The sequence below is a fragment of the Podarcis muralis genome, chromosome 8, assembly GCF_964188315.1.
Source record: "Podarcis muralis chromosome 8, rPodMur119.hap1.1, whole genome shotgun sequence".
Classification (NCBI taxonomy): domain Eukaryota; kingdom Metazoa; phylum Chordata; class Lepidosauria; order Squamata; family Lacertidae; genus Podarcis; species Podarcis muralis.
This window is the reverse complement of record NC_135662.1, coordinates 11,119,578-11,141,374: the sequence shown is the minus strand read 5'-3', so window position 1 is coordinate 11,141,374 and position 21,797 is coordinate 11,119,578. Positions and strand designations below refer to the sequence as shown.

The following is a 21,797-nucleotide window of genomic DNA, read 5'->3' as shown; positions in this document are numbered from 1 at the left end:
TTTACAGACCCTCGCCAGTGTCCCTATTTTCCAGGGACAGTCCTGGATTTACAGAAGCTGTCCCAGTTTCTGATTTGATCCTAGAATACCCCACTTTTCCTTGGGACGTCCCTGTTTTCATCGGAGAAATGTTGGAGGGTATAGAGTTATGCGACCCCAGAGCCAAGGAGATAATTAACTATACAACCTTTAGAAGACATGTGAAGGCAGCCCTGTATAGGGAAGCTTTTTAATCATGGGTAGGCAAACAAAGGCCTGGGGGCCGGATCCAGCCGAATCACCTTCTCAATCCAGCCTGCGGACAGTCCGGGAATCAGCGTGTTTTTACATGAGTAGAATGCGCCCTTTTATTTAAAATGCATCTCTGGGTTATTTGTGGGGCATAGGAATTCACTCATCCCCCCCAAAAAAATATAGTCTAGCCCCCCCCCCCCAAGGTCTGAGGGACAGTGGACCGGCCCCCTGCTGAAAAAGTTTGCTAGCCCCTGTTTTAAATGTTTATTGTTTTGTTATGCTTTTATATAATGGAGGTTGCCCAGAGTGGCTGGGGCAACCCAATCAGATGGGCAGGGTATAATTATTATTATTATTATTATTATTATTATTATTATTATTATTATTGAATAGGATATACCTATTTTCATTGGAGAAATGTTAGAGGATGTGTTTTTATCACAAATAGTTTGTTTCTTGAAGGAAGCAATCTATGTAAGCATATTGCATTCGCCTCAGTCCTGTTTCCGATCTCACGTTCGAGATGGCTGGAGCTGCAGCACAGATTATTCCAGAAAGTTCTGACAGATTTTCAGGTGCTCCCCACCCTCCTGTCAGCTGCAGGGGCCTAGGCGTCCTCACTCAATTCGTTTCTGATTCAAATTGTCTCCAGTGTCAGCCTTCCATCTAAAACACTGTTTCTATTCATAAACATTCATCTTATGGCAATCTCTTTTCCTAAAATAAACTGCTGTGGGTCATGTGTCGGCGTTTTTAATCTCCGGAGCTAGAATTCTGAATGCAGCTTTGGAAAGCAGACGTTGTTAAGGGTACATGCAGTTATAAAATACCTCAAATAGCAGTGTACGGACTTACCGCTGAGGAAATTCACAAATGAATAAAATAAGATGGATTATGTATGTTTCACCCTGCAGTTTGCTCACGTCCTTCTAATGACTGGCACGCAAATGATTTTTGCATCTCGATTTTAAGATGATGTATCATGTGAAACCTCAAACAACAAAAGAGTCTTATGGCACCTTTAGAGATCAAGGCTTGCAGCCAACTAAGTCCTACACAGAGTAGAACCATCAATATTAAATGAATTCTTCCTGTTCACTAATTTCGGTCTATCTACCCTGAGGCTACGGTGTTAACAAATGAATGGGACTCTAGTCTTTAAAATGCCACAATATTCTTTGATGCTTTTGCTGCAGTGGGAAAGGGTTAGAAGCTAGAAGGACTATTTTAGATTTATTTGAATGGATGATTTACCATCCTATTTATTTTATATCTTAAATGTATATCTGTGAAATGGATCTTGCACAAATGAACTAATGCAAAATTAAGTAGCTGTGATGAATGTTAGAAGAGAAAACTGAAATATTGTTTGTGTGCCTGTACAATGAAGTTGTTACTCTGGTCTTTAGCTCCCTCTAGTGAAAATATGGGTGGTTTTTTGTTTTTGTTTTTTTGCACAAAAGAAAGGTAAGAATGATCTTTCTGAGGCCTTGTTTACAGTACTTAAGTTCAGTAGCTCACATGAATTGCACTGAGGCCTGCCTAAATGCCAGTGTTTGTTTCTTATTAAATTTATATCTCACCACCCTTAACTCAAATTCTGTCACGCTGAAAAATGGCTTGGAGCAACATGACCCAAACAATCACTTTCCCTTCATATGCATACCCAAACCTTACGATTCTCTTCAGAGGCCGTATTTCAAATGTTCCTGACTAGAGAACCTTTTCAGTGGTAGGTCCCTCGCTGTTGGGCTAATCTCATCCAGCAGTTTTCTTCTCACATTCCAGGGGGACCTTTTTAAGCTTTCTAAATAAATTGTGCTCTTTTTGCTGATCAGAAGGTCGGCAGTTCGAATCCCCACGACGGAGTGAGCTCCAGTTGCTCGGTCCCTGCTCCTGCCAACCTAGCAGTTCGAAAGCACGTCAAAGTGCAAGTAGATAAATAGGTACCGCTCCGGTGGAAAGGTAAACGGCGTTTCCGTGCGCTGCTCTGGTTCACCAGAAGCGGCTTAGTCATGCTGGCCACATGACCTGGAAGCTGTATGCCGGCTCTCTCGGCCAGTAAAGCGAGATGAGCACCGCAACCCCAGAGTCGGCCACGACTGGACCTAATGGTCAGGGGTCCCTTTACCTTTACCTTTAACCTCATCTCTTAATCTTAACCATCGCGACACTGCCCCTAATAACCGCCAGCACTCATCAAAACCACAACGCAGAGAATCAAAACCCTCCACCAGTCAGAACATGCCAGCAGAGACTCAAATAATTAATACCAGTAGAATGCTTAAATTACATTAAAACGGTGTTAAAATGGCATTTTAAAGCCTGGGAGAATAAAGGCCTCACACGAATGTGGGCATCTTTTTGAGGCAAGCGTTCCACAGCTGGATGCTGGAGGTCATTTTCCTTGTTGCAAATTTTATCATGAGGAGGCACATAGAGCAGGGCCTCTAAGTGATTGTAGGGCTCAGGTATGTATTTATGGGAAGAGACAATCCTTTAGCTGTTGAGGCCCCAATCTGTACAGGACTTTTTAGTTCAAAACCAATACAGTGGTACCTTGGTTTACGAACTTAATCCATACCAGAAGTCCGTTCTTAAACCAAGGCGTGCTTTCCCATAGCAGCGGGGGACCCAATTTATAAATGGAGCACACTCGACAGGAAGTGGAACACGTTCTGCTTCCAAGGCAAAGTTCACAAACCAAAACACCTACTTCCGGGTTTGCAGCATTCTTAATCCATGTTGTTCATTAACCAAGCTGTTCTTAAACCAAGGTACCACTGTAATTTGGATTGGGCCCAGAAATGTATCAGAAGCCAACGAAGGCTCCAAAGAGACAGTGGAATATGTCCGTACCACATAATGTTCATATCACATAAGCCAAATGCTACCAAAAAAAGGAAAGGTGAGGTCTCTATAACTATCCTGGCAGATCTTCCAGAGAGAGCCTAACACACTTCTCAGCCTATATAAGGCTTCATTGGGCTCAAACTCATTGCTGAGGAAACATCTCAGGTGGCTTCCTCAGCAGGGCCAAGTGGAGTTGTCCATGGTCCTGAACGCTTTCTGCCTGACACAGACTTTGATTTCTTTTTGTTTCCTCAGCAAACCTTATACTCCCATAGAACTTCCCCCAATGGCTATGACAACATTGTCTCATACTGAATGTAAAAAAAACTGTGGGGGGGAAAGACTCTTATGAATTGAAAGGGGAGACGTTGTATGTACTTTTCCTTGTTTATTTGTTTGTTCTGCTTCCAAGGCAAAGTTCACAAACCAATATGTTTTGTATTACGGGGGGGGGGGGGGATCTTTTAATAAAAACTAATTTAAAAAAGAAATAAAGACCAGGACCTGGTATAAGGTCACTTCCTGTGTTCCTACTATACTAGTGTGAGGAAACTTGCAGAAGTTTATATTCAGGTTGCAGATAAAGTAAAAACGAATCCTAATGTAATGAATCCAGTAGACTGAAAAGCCACTAATAAAACACTTTTTTAAAGTGTGGGGAGTGTGCTCGTGGACTTGAATGAAGCTGTGGAAGAGCAAATCCTTATAATTATTTGCAGTCGGCCGTAAAATTGTCAACGTTTAGCTTTCGTTGCTAACTCAGAATGATAGCTCTCGTTTGGGTCACGCAGCATGTATAAAATAAGGCTTGAACAAAGTCATTATAAATCCTCTTTTTCTTCCCCGAGCGGGATTGCAACTGACAAGAAAGTTGCTCTTGGAGAATTTCAAGTAGGCAGCTGAGCCCAACAAGCACCATATGTTCGCTTGCCTTTTAAATTACAATTTAAACTGACATTAAAGGTCTTCACCGGCTGATAATTCCACCCCACCCCACATGCAAGGTCCAATTACACCGAACTTTCTCACCTGTGGTAGATTTATCTCCCTTTGCGGAATCTCTTGACTCCGAATTACCAAAGAACGGGCTTGTCACTTGCAAACAAGTTATCATATTTCTTCAGGGAGAAATATGATTTTTTTGCACACATGACCTTTCCAGATCAGGTGGTATTTTGCGAAGTTTGTTCTCAGCATTGGGCATGGGATTGATGCCCCTGCAGAGGTTGTTGGGACTCCCATCACCTGTGACCATTGGGCCACGCTGCCTGGGGTGGATAGGAGTTGAGTCCATCAGCACCCAGAGGGTTCTCCATCCCTGTCCCTAATAGCACCTTACTTTAGTAAGCACCTTACTTTAGTTTTGAGGGATGTGGGTGGCGCTGTGGGTTAAACCACAGAGCCTAGGGCTTGCCGATCAGAAGGTTGGCAGTTCGAATCCCAGCGACTGGGTGAGCTCCAGTTGCTCGGTCCCTGCTCCTGCCAACCTAGCAGTTCGAAAGCACGTCAGAGTGCAAGTAGATAAATAGGTACCGCTCTGGCGGGAAGGTAAACGGTGTTTCCGTGCGCTGCTCTGGTTCGCCAGAAGCGGCTTAGTCATGCTGGCCACATGACCTGGAAGTTGTACGCTGGCTCCCTCAGCCAATAAAGCGAGATGAGCATCACAACCCCAGAGTCGACCATGACTAGACCTAATGGTCAGGGGTCCCTTTACCTTTTAGTGCTACTTCTGATACCCAAGCCTTTCTTGGAGATATGAGGAGATATCTAGCACCCTGTGCCTTCATCCCAGGCATCCCCAACTTGTGGCCCTCCAGATGTTTTGGCCTACAACTCCCATGATCCCTAGCTAACAGGACCAGTGGTCAGGGATGATGGGAATTGTAGTTCGGAGGGCCGAAGGTTGGGGATGCCTGCTTTATCCTTTTGTGGTTCCTTTTCTGAATTCCAGTTTAACAAATGGAATTCCTAAAATCAAGTCTGTGTAATTTGCCTTGGCCTTCTTGCTCCTCCAGGTCATCTTTGCCTTCCCTGTGAATTGCTAATGTGCATCTAAACCAAGGCAAGAAAGCAATCTGGATGTGTATTGTTTAACTCAGCGGTTCTCAACCTGTGGATCCCCAGGTGTTGTTGGACTACAACTCCCATCATCCCTGAGCTCTGGCCTTGCTAGCTAGGGGTGATGGGAGTTGAGACCCACAGGTTGTGGGGACCCACAGGTTGAGAAAGGCTGGTTTAATTGGTGTATACCTGCAGCCCTAGTCATTGCTGAAGTTACACACTATAATAGGTTTCATAGAACTGTTTGAATGATCCCATCAGTGGTACTGCTGTATCAGTGCACTGGCAGTGAAGCCTTGTTTGTTTGTTCGTATATTTTATTTTTGGCCTCATATCCTGCCCATCATCTCAATATTGTCCCCACTCCAGGGCAGGTAGCAGGGGATAAAGGCAAAGGTAAAGGGACCCCCTGACCATTAGGTCCAGTCGTGACCAACTCTGGGGTTGCGGCGCTCATCTGGCTTTATTGGCCAAGGGAGCCGGTGTACAGCTTCCAGGTCATGTGGCCAGCATGACTAAGCTGCTTCTGGCGAACCAGAGCAGCGAATGGAAACGCTGTTTACCTTCCCACCAGAGCGGTACCTATTTATCTACTTGCACTTTGACGTGCTTTCGAACTGCTAGGTTGGCAGGAAGCAGGGGATAGAATACAAATATTTTTAAAAAACCAATTCCAATAACAATGTAATTAGCTAGTTTGCAGTATGACTGTCAAGGAATGCTGTCTTAAACAGCCTGTACTAAAATACATGTCTTCAGCTGGTTTCTAAAACAGCATCATCTTGGCATCAGCTAACATGTTATGCAATAAATGTGCACAATGTGTTACTGTACTCTCTTGGCCACATTGTGCTGCAAGCTGCAAGCTGTATGCATTTGTGCAGAGGATTACATAGAATCTCAGAATTGTCGAATTGGAAGGAACCTCAAGGATCATCTAGTCCAGGCATAGCCAACCTTTGTAGATGTTTTGGACTACAATTCCCATCATCCCTGACCACTGGTCCTCTTAGCTAGGGATGATGGGAGTTGTAGTCCCAAAACATCTGGAGTGCTGAGTTTGAGGAAGCCTGGTGTATACATATTATCAGGATGTCCATTCTGCAAATTGTAGGAACCAGGCCTTCAGTGTGGTGGCACCTATTTGACTTCCCAGCACCTAAGTGCAAGACAGGCATTCTCTGCTGACTTTTTGTGCTTACTGAAGACCTTCCTCTTCCAAGAAACCTTCTAAGTTATCTTTCTGTATTGGAATTTTAGAAAAGGTGTTTCTATTGTTTTATTACTTGTTTGCTGCCCTGGGCTCCTTTGGAAGGAAGGGAAGGAAGGGTCATAAATAGGCATGCCATATGTCAGGAAAATTCCTGACATGTCCTGGTTTCCAGGTGTCGGGGTGAATTTTGACAGGGAGTGGAAACAGCTCAAAAAGCTTAAAATCACCATTTTAGGGTTTCCCCAAAATAGCTCCACAATTTTGGGGTCTTCCTCAAAAAAGAAGAAGAAGAGGGCTGAATAATTTTTTGGGTGCCAGGAATTTTTACTTTTTGGAAGTATGGCTACCCTAGTAATAAATTAAATGAATAAGTGAATGAATGAGTGGATCATATCATTGTTCTCTTCAGCCTTGCTTTGTTGTCTTCCTCTAGGATCCGAATTGCTGGAATCAGGGGCATCCAAGGTGTGGTTCGCAAGACTGTTAATGACGAGCTGCAGGCAACCATATGGGAGCCTCAGAACATGGACAAGATAGTGCCCTCCCTGCTGTTCAATATGCACAAGATTGAAGATGTTGACAGGTGTGTATGTGCATGCTCTTTAAATCCTCTTTAATTTATTTGCAAAAGTAAAATAAAATGTATATACCACCAAATACCATGGTGGCAGGGCCGGATTAAGGTTTGATGAGGCCCTAAACTACTGAAGGTTATGGGGCCCTTTATATGTCCAGCTGTCAACAACAAATGTTCACTGTTTTTTGTGTTGAATATATGCTATATGGTAATTTATGGACCAAATAGGTATCTCAAGCCATTTCCCCATGTTGCCATGCAACCAGTCCATGCAGAATGTAGGCACCCTATATATAGAAATGAGCAAACCAGTGATGTTTTAGGGAGCAGGCTAGCAGGCGGGGCCCATTCCTTAAATCATAGGAGCCTACACAACACAAAACACTGTTGCTGTATGTAGGTTTTATTTTATTTGTTTTTTACCTTATATTTTGGAAATGTACATCCAGGTTTTCTTTCCTTTAATTTTTTTTGGGGGGGGCCAAGAGAGTGGGACCCTAAGCTATAGCTTGTTTAGCTTATACGTAAATTTGGCACTGCATGGTGGTGAACAACATAAGAGAAACAATAAAAATTTCATTAATAATACAAGTGTGAAATTCTGCTCTGTGCTAGGCTTTTTATGGTGAGGACCTTTCGTAAAATGCTTTGAGAGCCCCCCAGCAAGGAAACACCATAATGTAGTTAATTCCAGCCATCTTTCTGTAAGCGCTGTTATCATGTGTGAGAGCAGGTAGGCGTGGTTTGGGAGAAATGGCCTCGCAGGCAAAAATTAACCTGAGGTAATATTTCTGGGTTAGCGGAGTCTGTAACCTGAAGCGTATGTAACTTGAGGTACCTCTGTATATAGAAATGAGCAAACCAGTGATATTTTAGGGAGCAGGCTATAGGAGCCTACACAACACAAAACACTGTTGCTGTATGTAGGTTTTATTTTATTTGTACATCCAGGGTCTTTTTCCTTTAAATTTTTTGGGGGCCCCCAAGAGAGTGGGGCTCTAAGCTGTAGCTTTTATAGCTTGTACGTAAATCTGCCACTGGTCAGAGATGGTGGGAACTGTAGCTGAAAAACAGCTGGAGACTCAAGTTTGGGTAACCCTGATCTAAGATATAGCAGGTGGCAAACTGTGAAATGACATCTTTAGTGATGGTTCCAGGCATGCAAATGGGAACCACATTTTTATCTTTACTGTGCCATGTAAAGCTGTTTTTCTTCTGCTTATTAATTGCTTTTAGCTCTGCAAGCGTTGTCAATATTTTTCTGGGCTTGCATTTTTATTCTGGCGAGTGTGTCTAATGTAAGCTGCCCTAGAAGCATGAACGAACTGCTGCTCATACACTTCTAAAATAAAATGATTAAAGTTAAATGGTTCTCAGTCTCAGCTTTTCAGTTCCAAAGACAATTGTGGGTCTCGCTAGAGTTGGAGCCAGACGATTTTTTGAACCCCGCTGCCCAAAGTGTGGTTGTCATAGTTCAGTACTGAAAAACAAGGGAGGAAATGTATTTAGTGCAGAAGATTTAATGGTGGGGATGAGTTGTGGCAGAGTATTGGTTAATGTTGAATTGGATGTTTGGTTGCTTTTACCCACAGGGTCGTGAAAGATAAATCCAGCCTGTTTAAAAGCCCCTTTCAGGTGATGGTTAATTGTGCCTGTGTTGACCTGGGTCAGTGCATTCCGACAAATGCAGTTACAACCCTTCCTGCAATTGGGAACCCCATTATAGCACATGCATACATCCTCTAAAAACTGAGAGAAGCTACACTTTCCTCATAAGTATTCCTATGCAAATGTGTAGAGATTTAATTAGCTGATTGATTACAATTCAGGCAGTGGATCAACTAAGGCTTTCAAAATTGGTAATAAAAACAGAAATACGTGAGTTAAATTTTAACTCAACCGCTTTGAAATCTTTGTTTGGACGTTGCAAATACTCCACCCGAAAAGGCTAATTTCACACGATCGACCCTCTGGATGCACATATAATAAAGAGCTTGAAAACAGTGTTTATGGATTGTTGAACTGTTGGCCTCAGACAGTGCAAGCAATAAGTTTCTCGTCTCATTTTCCTTTTGGATATTATGACTCTTTGCATATGGAGGCATTGCAGAGAGAAGCATCTTGAAGAGTGGGAGGAATAAGCAGATGGTGGAGGCAGATGGCCGTGTGTAGGAGAAAATAGTATCTGCAGCCCCACAGCGGAGGGATGGAAACACTTTCTCCACTTCAGGAAGAAGGAAACTTTAGGGTTGTTGTTTTCTTTCCTTCTTTTGGCAGCGATGTGATGCTGTGTGTCTTCTTAAAAAACAGCCCCTCACAACAGTGGTTTGATGAATTGCATTAATCATAATTAAGCATTGTGGCTATCGCACAGGGTCCCCGGACGTTTCACCGTCTATTGATCCCTGTGCCACCACTTTATTTCCCGCTGCCACCACCCAGGCCCTACCTGGTACAATACTGAGTCCAGTCAGGGTTAAATTGGAACATAAACTTCTGTTTATTTACTGCAGTTTAACAAGTGTGTGGTTTCATAAACGGTATTGGTCAATTACATTCATGGGGTGCCTATCCAGACCTATAACTTCCTCTACCTGCTCTCACTCACTAACCCACCTCTCAGATATTTACTTGTCTTCCTAGCTCCTAACTGTTCCTGACTCAGCTTATTTCGCTACACTAACTCAACCTCCCCACAGACTCTATCCCTATTCACTCCCACTCCATCCAACCACCCAACTCCCAACGAACTCCCCCTTTGCCCCTCCCAGAGCTGGTTTTATAGTCCCTCTGACTCCACCCCCCTGGGTTCTGATTGGGTAACCTGTTTAACTATTTCACCTCCAGCACTCTCATATGTTAACGTCACAAGCATATCATGGAATCACAGAATTGTAAAGTTGGCAGGGACTCCTTCTTCTAGGCCATGCCGGTCCAGCCTGCACAACAGTGTTGGAAGCTGTGTGTGACATGTACCTCTCAAGTTGTTTGTGTTTGTGTGTCCATTCTTGGTTGATGACTTGGAAAGATGACTTGGTTGGACACAACCATGCATGCATACACGTGAATTTAAAATAACTTACAGGGCATATGGTTTTGTTTCAGCCGGATCTGCCCCTCTTCGTCAGCCTCGGGAGGGGAAAAAGAGGAAAACCCCTCTGCGCTGTCTGAGAATTGTTTCAGGGAACTGCTCGGCCGAGCAACATACGGCAACATGAACCATGCTGTCAGGCCAGTTTTCGCGTGAGTAGGAGATCTGTGTGTGTGTGTGTGTGTGTGTGTGTGTAAAAAGAAAGAAAATGAAATGGCACCTGCAGTCTCACATTTGGGACTGCACAAAAAGAAGCTGATGTGCAGAATCCTATGGGTCACAGCTGTTCTCTTGGAGGACACAGAGGGTTACCATTCCCCCCCCCCCAAAAGAAACCAGAATATAGAAGTTCAGTTGTCCTCTTGAATCAGAGCCAGAAGCTTACACCCAGTCATGTGAGTAGCTGTCCCAGTTTGGGATGTGGGAGAAATTCCAACTACTTTGCATTTCAATGCGTATCTATTCAAATTGTGCTTCTTGAAAATAATATGTGAACTGAACCACATCAACCTTTCTAAACGTGCTCTTCTCCTAATTCTGCAATGCCATTCTCCAACCAAATTATGAGACTATAAAAATACATAATGATGGAGAACGATTTGCCAAAAAGTGCCCTATATTAACGTAATGATTCCGAAAATGGGTACCGGTACGTTAGGCAGAATTACAAACAAAACCTGTATATTAGGAGAAATGTGCACGGCGATGCTCTCGATTTTTTTATGAGGCCTTAAAAAAATAAAGCAAACTGATGCAAAATGTAGAGAAGTGAATTTAAGATTAGAAAAACGAGAAAGGGATAGACTGAAATTGGCATATGCATCGACCCACAGTCGCAGCACAGTGGTTTGTAGGACTGGGTCATAAGATGTGTTCACTGCTGTCATATAATAGCTCACATTTAGGAATAACTTGATAATGTTTAGGTCCTGTTTGCTCCGAGCACAATGCAAAACAACGTTTGGGTTAGGTGTAGTTTGGTTTAATTTATTTTATTATATTATACTTTACCTTCTTAGACATTTAGACCACCACAGACTGTGGGATCCCAACGAATTTGCTGTCGCCATTTTCAAAATCATCATGTACTCAATACAGGTAAGGTTTACTTCTCTAACTCTGTCATTTGAAGCAAAACCCAAGGAGGCAGATGTTCTTTGATGACAATCACTCATTGTTTAAATAACAGAAGGCCCCAAAACGCTACCAAATCCCTTCTCCTTCTGAGAAAATGTCAGACACTTACACATTAGCTTGGTACTCCAGAGATAGTTGCTACGTCGTCGTCCCCCCCCCCCCCCGATCTGAAACATTTGGCTCCCAAGAAAGGCAGCTGTGTTCATCTTCCTAAGCAGCTAATTGTCTTTTAAACAGATACTTGACATCTGTGTTGAAATCTCTTTTAGACACTTGACTTTCTTCTCGAACCCGAATCCCCAGTCGTTTTAAGTAAAAATTTTGCATAGCTGTACAATGCAAGAGGAACTGGAATAATAGAATACTAGAACTGTTGAGTTGGAAAGGACCCCCAAAAGTCGTTAATAATAATAATAATAATAATAATAATAATAATAATAATAATTTATTATTTGTACCCTGCCCATCTGGCTGGGTTTCCCCAGCCACTCTGGGCGGCTTCCAACAAAGAAGAAGAAGAAGAAGAAGAAGAGTTTGGATTTGATATCCCGTCTTTCACTCCCTTTAAGGAGTCTCAAAGCAGCTAACATTCTCCTTTCCCTTCCTCCCCCACAACAAACACTCTGTGAGGTGAGTGAGGCTGAGAGACTTCAAAGAAGTGTGACTGGCCCAAGGTCACCCAGCAGCTGCATGTGGAGGAGCGGAGACGCGAACCCGGTTCCCCAGATTACGAGACTATCGCTCTTAACCACTACACAACAAAGATTAAAAATACATTAAAATGTCACACATTAAAAGCTTCCCTGGAAAGGGCTGCCTTCAGATGTCTTCTAAAAGTCTGGTAGTTCTTCTCTTTGACATCTGGTGGGAGGGCGTTCCACAGGGAGGGCACCACTACCGAGAAGGTCCTCTGCCTGGTTCCCTGTAGCTTTGCTTCTCGCAGTGAGGGGACCGCCAGAAGGCCCTCAGTGCTGGACCTCAGTGTCCGGGTAGAATGATGGGGGTGGAGACGCTCCTTCAGGTATAAAGGACCGAGGCCGTTTAGTCCAGCCCCCTGCAATGCAGGAATCTCAACATACAACGAGTCCTTGAGAACTCTCTGTGTCACAGTGAGTCAGCGCACCTGACTGTTAACCAGAAGGTTGGAGCTTTGAGCCCACCCAGGGATGGCTGTGGGCCAGATTGCTGCATTAGATTGCCCCCAGGGTCCTTTCCAGCTCTACAGTCCCATGATTCTAAGTGTATGGAGCCTGTGGTAGCTTCAAAATGTAAACGGATTATCTCCTAACTTGGATGGAATGCTGCAAGCGCATAGACCTTGTTGCCCTCAAGTGGATCTCCTCAATTATGGATCTTCTGAATTTTGCACCTCTTCAGATCGATTCCTTTTGTGGGGGAACAGCCTGCACCACCCTAAATCTGGCACTGGTTGCACATTTTCATCTGCTTGCTGCACCCTTTATATTTAATTAATATGTGGGGGCCCAAACTATCTGTCTGTCTGTCTGTCTGTCTGTCTATCTATCTATCTATCATCTATCTATCATCTATCTATCTATCTATCTATCTATCTATCTATCATCTATCTATCTATCTATCATCTAGGAGTGGGGCAAGGGAGTAGAGATCTTTGTGCACTGCAGTTAAAAATGTTGTCAACACCAGTTAAGTGTTTCCTCAGGCAGTTTGCATGAGAAAGGGAGAAAGAGCAGTTGGAATTAAATATCACAGGAAGCAGCTTTTAATTTGCAATTGAAACCGACAAGTATTTTTTTATTTCTAGGCGCAGTACTCTCATCACGTGATACAGGAAATTCTGGCGCACCTGGATTCTCGCAGGAGAGATTTCCCCCGAGTCCGAGCGGGTATCATCCAGGCCCTTTTGCAAGCAGTGGCCATTGCTGCGAAAGGTTCCATAGGTAAGTGCCATGCTATGAGCATATCTGGGTGGGATTGGACACTAGTTCTCCATCATGTTGAGAGGAGCAAGTCTGCACCGGCTCAAGGGCACCGTTCAGATCCATGTGGAAACAGGATGTGTGTTGTGATTGTGATGAAATAGAGCAGGGATGTCCAACAGGCCTATCGCGATCTACTGGTAGATCTCCGGTAGCTTTTGGTAGATCGCGGTTGATTGTTGGTTAATAATAATAATAATAATAATAATAATAATAATAATAATAATAATAAAGGATGAAGGTGGAGACACTCCTTCAGGTATTCCCCTTTCCTCAGTGGTGGTAAAACAGAATTGGACCCCGCCTCCTTGGCCCGCCCTCCATTGTTGCAGGATCTCCAGAACATGGAGCTTTTGCAGTGATGCTGATTGTTTCCTTAGTCATCTTTTGGTGAGCGACTCTCCACCTTTCTCCCAGTGTGGTGTAGTGGTTAAGAGCAGTGGACTCGTAATCTGGTGAACCGGGTTCGCTTCCCCGCTCCTCCACATGCAGCTGCTGGGTGACCTTGGGCTAGTCACACTTCTCTGAAGTCTCTCAGCCTCACTCACCTCACAGAGTGTTTGTTGTGGGGGAGGAAGGGAAAGGAGAATGTTAGCCGCTTTGAGACTCCTTAGGGTAGTGATAAAGCGGGATAACAAGTCCAAACTCCTCCTCCTCCTCCTCCTCCTCCTCAAAAAGCTCAGCAACTTTTCCCTGAACTTTTCTCTCAGGAGTTGGCCGTCCCTGAAATAGAGATACTCTCTCCCCTACACTGGAGAAATCAGCTACCCGATTTTGGTCTGTGTCTACTGACTTCTATGTACGTAGGTTTTATTTGTACGTTCCATCACCAAATGGACATGCAAGGACATTGGAGGTGGGTTAGGATACCAGACTAATGAAAAGAACAATTACATATTTCTTCCCTGCCATGTGATGAGCTGGATCGGGAAAGAAATATTCTCTTCCTTCCTCACTGAAATGTCTGGTTTTATATGTGTGTTAGATTTCTGTCCTACTCCCAAAGAAGTCCAGGGCTCCTTGAAACAGATGCAAATGGTTGCAAATGATTTAATAATCTAATAAGTAAAAGCAGCCCCATGATTTTCAGTCTAGACTTGAATTACTTTATTTTATTATAATTGTTTTGATACTATTCATATTTTTTTCTCTGCCCATCCACTGTTAATGGCAAACCCCCCTTAAATTCTTGATTTACGTTATGGAGTGTTTGTTTTATTATTTTTTAATATTTAAAAGGATGCCATCATTTTTTTTTAGTCCCAAAGAGAACATTTTTTATATCTGCAGTTGCAGATCAAACAACAGGTTGTGAAAGCGTCGTCAGATGTGTGGAGGGGAAAAAAATAAAAGAACAAACCAGTGACTCATTTCAAAGTCACACTAATTATGGTGCTATCGAGCCAATTGCCTCATCTGTGTATTTTCATTTGGGAACATGCACAAATTGCTCCCAGTTGGAAGCCCTGACCGCCTAACAATGAACAGTAGTCTGGCACGATGTATGTGTACTAGCTCATCAGCGCTTTGGGGAACAGTGAACAATAGTATAAATTGCAAATCCCAAAAATGATGGTGAGCGTGTGGTGGCGGTTTTCAGAAAGGCGTAAATAGCCGCGACTGGAGGGGAGGAGTATGTTTGGAACACCCCCTAATTTAAAGTTGCAGCAGAATGATGATTTGGTCAACATTTCCAGAGGTCTTAAGACTGATTTGGTTTAACTCCAGGAATTCTGGAGGTGGTAATGGGAGGGTCAGGTGATAAACGTGTCTGGTTATAAGGCCAGGATAGCAGCCTGCTGCCCAGAGCGCGGGCAGACATTGGGCAGCCCCACAAGCTCGGGGGACAGCGGGGAGGCGCAGCACCGCCATCCCGCTGTTCCCCGACCTGGTTTGGATTCCCCGACCTGGTTTTGGGGGGGAAATAAAGGAAAAATTTTTTTTCCTTTATTCCCCCCCCCCAAAAAAACTAGGTGCGTCCTATGTGCCGGTGCATCCTATGGGACGAAAAATATGGTAATTAACAGTAAAAACAAGTGCAATCTAGGACCCTCATACCTACTGGACCGCCTCTCCTGGTATGTCCCACGGAGGACCTTACGGTCTTCAAATAAAAACATCTTGGTGATCCACAGGGAGCCACAGGGAGGTTAGGCTGGCCTCGACCAGAGCCAAGGCTTTTTCGGCCATGGTCCCAATCTGGTGGAACGCTCTGTCACAAGAGACTAGGGCCCTGCGGGACTTAACATCTTTCCGGAGGGCCTTCAAGACGGAGCTGTTCCACCAGGCCTTTGGCCAAGGTGCAGTCTGACCCCCTCCTTCTGTAATCCTCATACCACTCCAGCCCAATGGTTGCCATTAATTTGATTTTGAATTGATTTTAGAATGAATTGATTTTAGAATGTATTTCAAATAATTGATTGTGATTTTATGTATACGGTGTTATTTTTACTGTTGTTAGCCGCTCTGAGCCCGGCTTTGGCTGGGGAGGGCAGGATGTAAATAAATTGTTGTTGTTGTTGTTGTTATCATCTATAAAACTCCACTGAGGAACCAGTAACTAAAAAAATAAACGTCACAATTGCAGCATGAGTCATATTGTATGGTAAGCAAATCAAGAAGAGGATTAGGCAAATTCTTGGAGGGGAGGGCTATCGACGGCTACTAGCCATGATGGCTATCTTCCACCCCCACAGTTGGAGGCAGCAATGCTCTTCCAAATACCCATTGCTGGAAACAACAAGTAGGGAGAGGGCTGTTGTGCTTGCTGCTTTCCCATAGGCATCAGGCTGGCCACTGTAAGAACAGGATGATGGACTGGATGGGCCATTGTCATGATCCAGCAGCTTCGTCTTATGTTCTTAAAGGTAAAGGTAAAGGTCCAGTCTTGGACGACTCTGGAGTTGCGGCGCTCATCTCACTCTATAGGCCGAGGGAGCCGCCGTTTGTCCGCAAACAGCTTCCGGGTCATGTGGCCAGCATGACTAAGCCGCTTCTGGCGAACCAGAGCAGCGCACAGAAACGCCGTTTACCTTCCCGCTGGAGCGGTACCTATTTATCTACTTGCACTTTGACGTGCTTTCGAACTGCTAGGTGGGCAGGAGCAGGGACCGAGCAACGGGAGCTCACCCCGTGGCGGGGATTTGAACCGCCGACCTTCTGATCAGCAAGCCCTAGGCTCTGTGGTTTAACCCACAGCGCCACCCGCGTCCATTATGTTCTTAATAAGGCATTATTAATCTATAAAGCAATATTAACAAAATAGCAATTAAAAAATAAGCTAAACACTGTTCGCACACACTCTTCCCCCCCACCAACGACTCAGAATCTTTCAGTCTGTTCTGTTCATTAAATAAACACACACACACCCCGATTATACAGGTGTTATAGAAATTTAAAAGGGGTTCCTAGAATGGAGCTCTCCCTTCCAGAAACCCAAAAGGAGAGGATGTAGGCTCCAAATGAAAAGTTAGGCCTTTATTGGAACACAAATGCACATAGGGACAGCGTCAAAAGTAAGGAGGAGGCACATACACACACAAAAAACCCAAATCTCACTACAGCCAACCAAAGACAACCAACCACATCCTAGGCCACCCCCAACCTCTCTCACCACCATGGAAATACAACAAGCGAATAGTAAGAGAACCCACACAAGTGACACTGGCACAAAACCCCACACATACACTAAGTAGAGGAATAGAAGCCTTGACACCCCACCCCACTCGCCGTCCCCCCCCCCTCCCTCTCTCCTTCCTAACCTAACACTGTATGTAGCACTAATGTCTCACAGCAAATGAAACTGACCTGTAGAAAATGCAACTTGGAAAAAAAGAGACAATGCATGTATTTTTGTAAACTAAGAAATTTTAAATAAAAATATGTTTTAAAAAGTAAGGAGGAGGCTGCAAACAACCACATCCAAAACAATGTTTCTGAAACACTTCCAGATTGCACACGTGATTTCTATTCGCTAATCTAAGGGTCACAGCAATCTTAACAATTGCAACCCAATGCCATCAGCCTCAACCAATCGAAACCATTTGGCTCTTCAAATCAGCCCTCATCATAATATCCTGTGATTACATATAATCATTTTTCAATGTCTTTCTTTATTAAGACCCAGACTAATTTTCCTATTCATTAAATGTCTCCCAATATCCTCTTTCCTCTGTCTGCAAAACAATTCAAGATTAATCACAGTTGCCATGCCTAGCTGATTCTCTGTTCGTGCATACAATGGCCACCATAAATTCTAACAGGTTATTCTTTCCAGTGTTCTGGAATGGGCATTTGCTACACACACAACCTAAAAACAGCTAGTTCTATACTGTAAAAGGCAGGCACAGCCCTCTTCAGTTTACCTAGAGCATAGGCTAAAAAGAAAACGGAATCATCAGAATGGTACAGTTTTATGAAATTATCATTTTCTCCATCACAGGAGGACCCTTCTCTAATAGAAATACAGTGGTACCTTGGGTTACATACGCTTCAGGTTACAGACTCCACTAACCCAGATATATTACCTCGGGTTAAGAACTTTGCTTCAGGATGAGAACAGAAATCGTGCTCCGGCGGCACGGCGGCAGCGGGAGGCCCCATTAGCTAAAGTGGTACCTCAGGTTAAGAACAGTTTCAGGTTAAGAACGGACCTCTGGAACGAATTAAGTACTTAACCCGAGGTACCACTGTACCTATAACAGAGCCATATTTTAACTTACAAGTTATTAAGTTAAACCTGTGACCCATCCAGGGCCAGATTTAGGTTTGATGAGGCCCTAAGCTACTGAAGGTAATGAGGCCCTTTATATGTCCAGCTGTCCTTTGTCAACAACAAATGGTTGCTGTTTTTTGTGTTGAATATATGCTTTATGGTAATTTATGGGCTTAATAGGTATCTAAAGTCATTTGCCACTGTTGCTGTATGTAGGTTTTATTTTATTTGTTTTTTATCTTATATTTTGGAAATGTACATCCAGTGGGGTTTTTTTTCCCTTTACATCTTTTTGGGGGCCCCAAGAGAGTGGGGCCCTAAGCTATAGCTTGTTTAGCTTATACATAAATCTGGCAGTGGACCCGTCCCTCCGAAAAGTGGTATTCAAGGCAGCAACCACGAGCAGTACAATTACAACAAAATGCAACCATCTCAATGCCCTTGGGTTTATTCAGCTGCGTCCCTCTGGGCCTCTGCTGCTATAGCCAATGTTGTGTCCTATTGGGTGGTGCGCATGACACCTTGGACTTGATGGTCTGGGTCTGCACTGAGTGACTTGCTGCTGGCGGAACAAGCAAGGAGACTCCAGGACTCTTGAGTCAACTCCAAGTTGCAGATGGCCCATAGGGAATAGGCCCAAACCTGAGCCCCAGTTACCACTATGATCGACAAGAAGATGGCAACTTTGGCTTTGTTGAGGCTTTAGCCCTTGTTGCAGACCCTTTGTCCAGGCAATACAGGTCCCCACACGGAGTCACAATAACAACAAGGCCTTCTGCCTGTCCTGGGACTTTATTGGGATCCCCTCTTGAGGCAGCCATAGATGCCCATAACTTGGCCTGGTCCCAGTGTGCTTGGTGGGTTCAGGCTAAGGGGTCACTCGCTTCTGAGCCCTTTAACACCCCAGTAGTTGCTTGCTGTAGGCTGTGGGGTTTGGGGAGGGACAGTTTTAGCGGTCCTCTGGGTGGCAGTTTTAGGACCTTCAAAGGTCACAGCCAATGAGCTCATTCCCCAGTTATACCTTTGGCGGTAGAAAGCAAATAAAAAGTGGAGAATGGGTTCTCCATTAATGGTCCATGACTCTCAGTGCCTTTAGCTGAAGACTACATCTGTGGAGAGAGGGACATGGGTGGCGCTGTGGGTTAAACCACTGAGCCTAGGGCTTGCCGATCAGAAGGTTGGCAGTTCGAATCCCCGTGACGGGGTGAGCTCCCGTTGCTCGGTCCCTGCTCCTGCCAACCTAGCAGTTCGAAAGCACATCAAAGTGCAAGTAGATAAATAGGTACCGCTCTGGGGGGAAGGTAAACGGTGTTTCCATGCACTGCTCTGGTTTGACAGAAGCAGCTTAGTCATGCTGGCCACATGACCTGGAAGCTGTACGCCGGCTCCCTCGGCCAATAAAGCGAGATGAGCGCCGCAACCCCAGAGTCGGTCACGACTGGACCTAATGGTCAGGGGTCCCTTTACTTTACCTTACATCTGTGGAGAATTTTTTCACTTTTTTGTGTTTAAGAAAGCTGAAGAAAGATGCCTCCATTCTTGACACTGTCCACTTGAAACAGAGAATCCAACATTTAAGAACATGAGAAGAGCTGGATCGTTGGATCAGGCCAAAGGCCCAACTAGTCTAGCATCTGTTGCTCACAATGGCCAACCAGATGAGTGCAACATCACACTCGCTGCCAGTGATTCAAAGCCACTGGTATTCAAAGACATACGTCTCCAAAATTTGGGTCCCAGTGACCCACCCTTTCCTTCCCAAAGGTTGAAACCGTTGGTTTTCATCTCTCCACAGGCCCAACTGTCTTAGAAGTGTTTAACACCTTACTGAAGCATCTGCGTTTCAGCGTCGATTTCGAATTAAGTGACAGGCGTAGCTCAGTGAGCAGTGCCAGCTTCAATGCAAGTGCCAAGGAGAATGACGAGAGAATTGTCCAGAATGCTATCATTCAAACAATTGGTGAGTAATTTTTAATAGTTTTAAGGTATTATTTGTGGGGTGGAGGCAAACGCAGTCCTCTGAAGCACCCCAAGATCTGTGGGTACAGGGCAGTATACAGATGTAAAATAAATAAAAGCAGCCGTGATAATGATTAAAAAAATAATCATTATTAAGGTGGGACATGGGGTGAAGAGCATGCAATATTATTATTAGTAATAGTATTACAATTTTGTTGTTGTCTCAAATGCTAGTCCTACTTGGAGACACATTTGACTAACTTAGGTCCATTAATTTCCATGAATCTGCTCTAGAGTAAAACTTAGCTGGATGTTTTTATTTAATACATTTGCTAGCAACTTTATGCAAAAAAAGAAGAAGTCTCAAAGCAACTTAAGCTGAAATACAACGTACTAAAAACTAGGAAAACCAGAAAACGCCAAAAATGCCCACCCAGCGACATAACAGTGGCAAATAATAAAATAAAATAAGGACTTTTCAAAATTGCACAGTCTCTAGTCCTGATGTAGGAGTAATCCACATACAGTAATCCCTTCAGATGCTGTTTGACTAAAGCTCCCATCAGCCTCCATCAGTAAGGCTGATGGTTGGGAATGATGGGAGTTGTAGTCCATTTGGAGAGCACCACATTGGCCACATATTTTGGGTTTCTTTTTCTTCTTAAAATCTAAAAAAATCATAACAGGAGAGGGAATTTTTTATATGCAAACCAAGGTAAATAGCAAAAAAAAAAAAAAAGAGAGAAAGAAAGAAAGAAAGAAAGAAAGAAAGAAAGAAAGAAAGAAAGAAAGAAAAGAAAGAAAACTAAAATCATATGCATGATAAAATCCAGTCTGGGGAGACAAAACAATTACCGATTGCTGGTTTTTCATTCGGGGCAGAAGAAAATCCATTGTTGTCTGTTAATATTTCTTTCTGGAGTTTTTTTAAAAAATCTTTTTGCACTTAGGTTTCTTTGGAAGCAACCTGCCAGACTACCATCGGTCCGAGATTATGTTGTTCATTATGGGGAAAGTTCCTGTTCTGGGAGCAACTTCGCACACACTGGACACCAGCCAGTTTGGGTTTGTTCAAATTGCTACATATTTGGGGCTCCCAATGGGAAATTTGTTTATCCTAAAAGAGGCAGAAATAAAGGATGGCATGCTTTGCATACAGGCTTGGATCCTGAATACTATGTGCAGATGGAAGCATATAGAGAAGGGGCTTCTCCTATTTGTCCTTCCCCTTTGCAGCTTTTCTTGCTTCCCCCGGCCAAAGAAATTCTCTGGAGAATCAGGAACACACACACACAAACCAGGCTGGCATAGGTCAGGGAGGAATCACTCAAAATGGCATGGAGAGACTTTGCGTGAACACAATCCAACTCTTTAGCCCTATTCTTTTAAATCTGATTTTCACAGAGAAAGTGTGTAGCCATAGGCGGTTTCCAATTTTGTCTGTGAAGCGAATAACAACTGGAGAGAAATAGAATTGCATTATATATGCTGAAATATGGGTGGCGCTGTGGGTTAAACCACAGAGCCTAGGGCTTGCCGATCAGAAGGTTGGCGGTTCAAATCCTCGCGACGGGGTGAGCTCCCCTCACTCGGTCCCTGCTCCTGCCAACCTAGCAGTTCGAAAACACGTCAAAGTGCAAGTAGATAAATAGGTACCGCTCCGGCGGGAAGGTAAACGGCGTTTCCGTGTGCTGCTCTGGTTCGCCAGAAGCGGCTTAGTCATGCTGGCCACATGACCCGGAAGCTGTACGCCGGCTCCCTTGGCCAGCAAAGCAAGATGAGCGCCGCAACCCCAGAGTTGTCCGCAACTCGTCCTAATGGTCAGGGGTCCCTTTCCCTTTACCTGCATCAAAGCAAAAGTATGTAAGAACATAAGCCCTGCTGAAAAAGGGCCCATGTAGCCCAGGATCCTGTTCTTACAGTGGCCAACCAGATCCCTGTGGGAAGCCCGCAAACAGAAGCAGAGCACAAGAGCCCCCTCCCCACCTGCGGTTCCCGGG

The 21,797-nt window shown here is 44.1% G+C and overlaps 1 protein-coding gene across 4 annotated transcripts in view; it reads left to right on the top strand.

Annotated features, from left to right (window-relative positions):
• EFR3A (EFR3 homolog A) overlaps positions 1–21,797 on the top strand; it is a 79,095-nt gene that overhangs the window by 29,702 nt on the left and 27,596 nt on the right. For all 4 annotated transcript variants that reach the window (XM_028736138.2, XM_028736139.2, XM_077932730.1 and 1 more), the window contains exons 7-12: positions 6,795–6,944; positions 10,044–10,181; positions 11,049–11,127; positions 12,950–13,085; positions 19,634–19,798; positions 20,748–20,862. In XM_028736138.2, the coding sequence (XP_028591971.2) occupies positions 6,795–6,944; positions 10,044–10,181; positions 11,049–11,127; positions 12,950–13,085; positions 19,634–19,798; positions 20,748–20,862 (783 nt within the window). The remainder of the gene's footprint in view (positions 1–6,794; positions 6,945–10,043; positions 10,182–11,048; positions 11,128–12,949; positions 13,086–19,633; positions 19,799–20,747; positions 20,863–21,797) is intronic.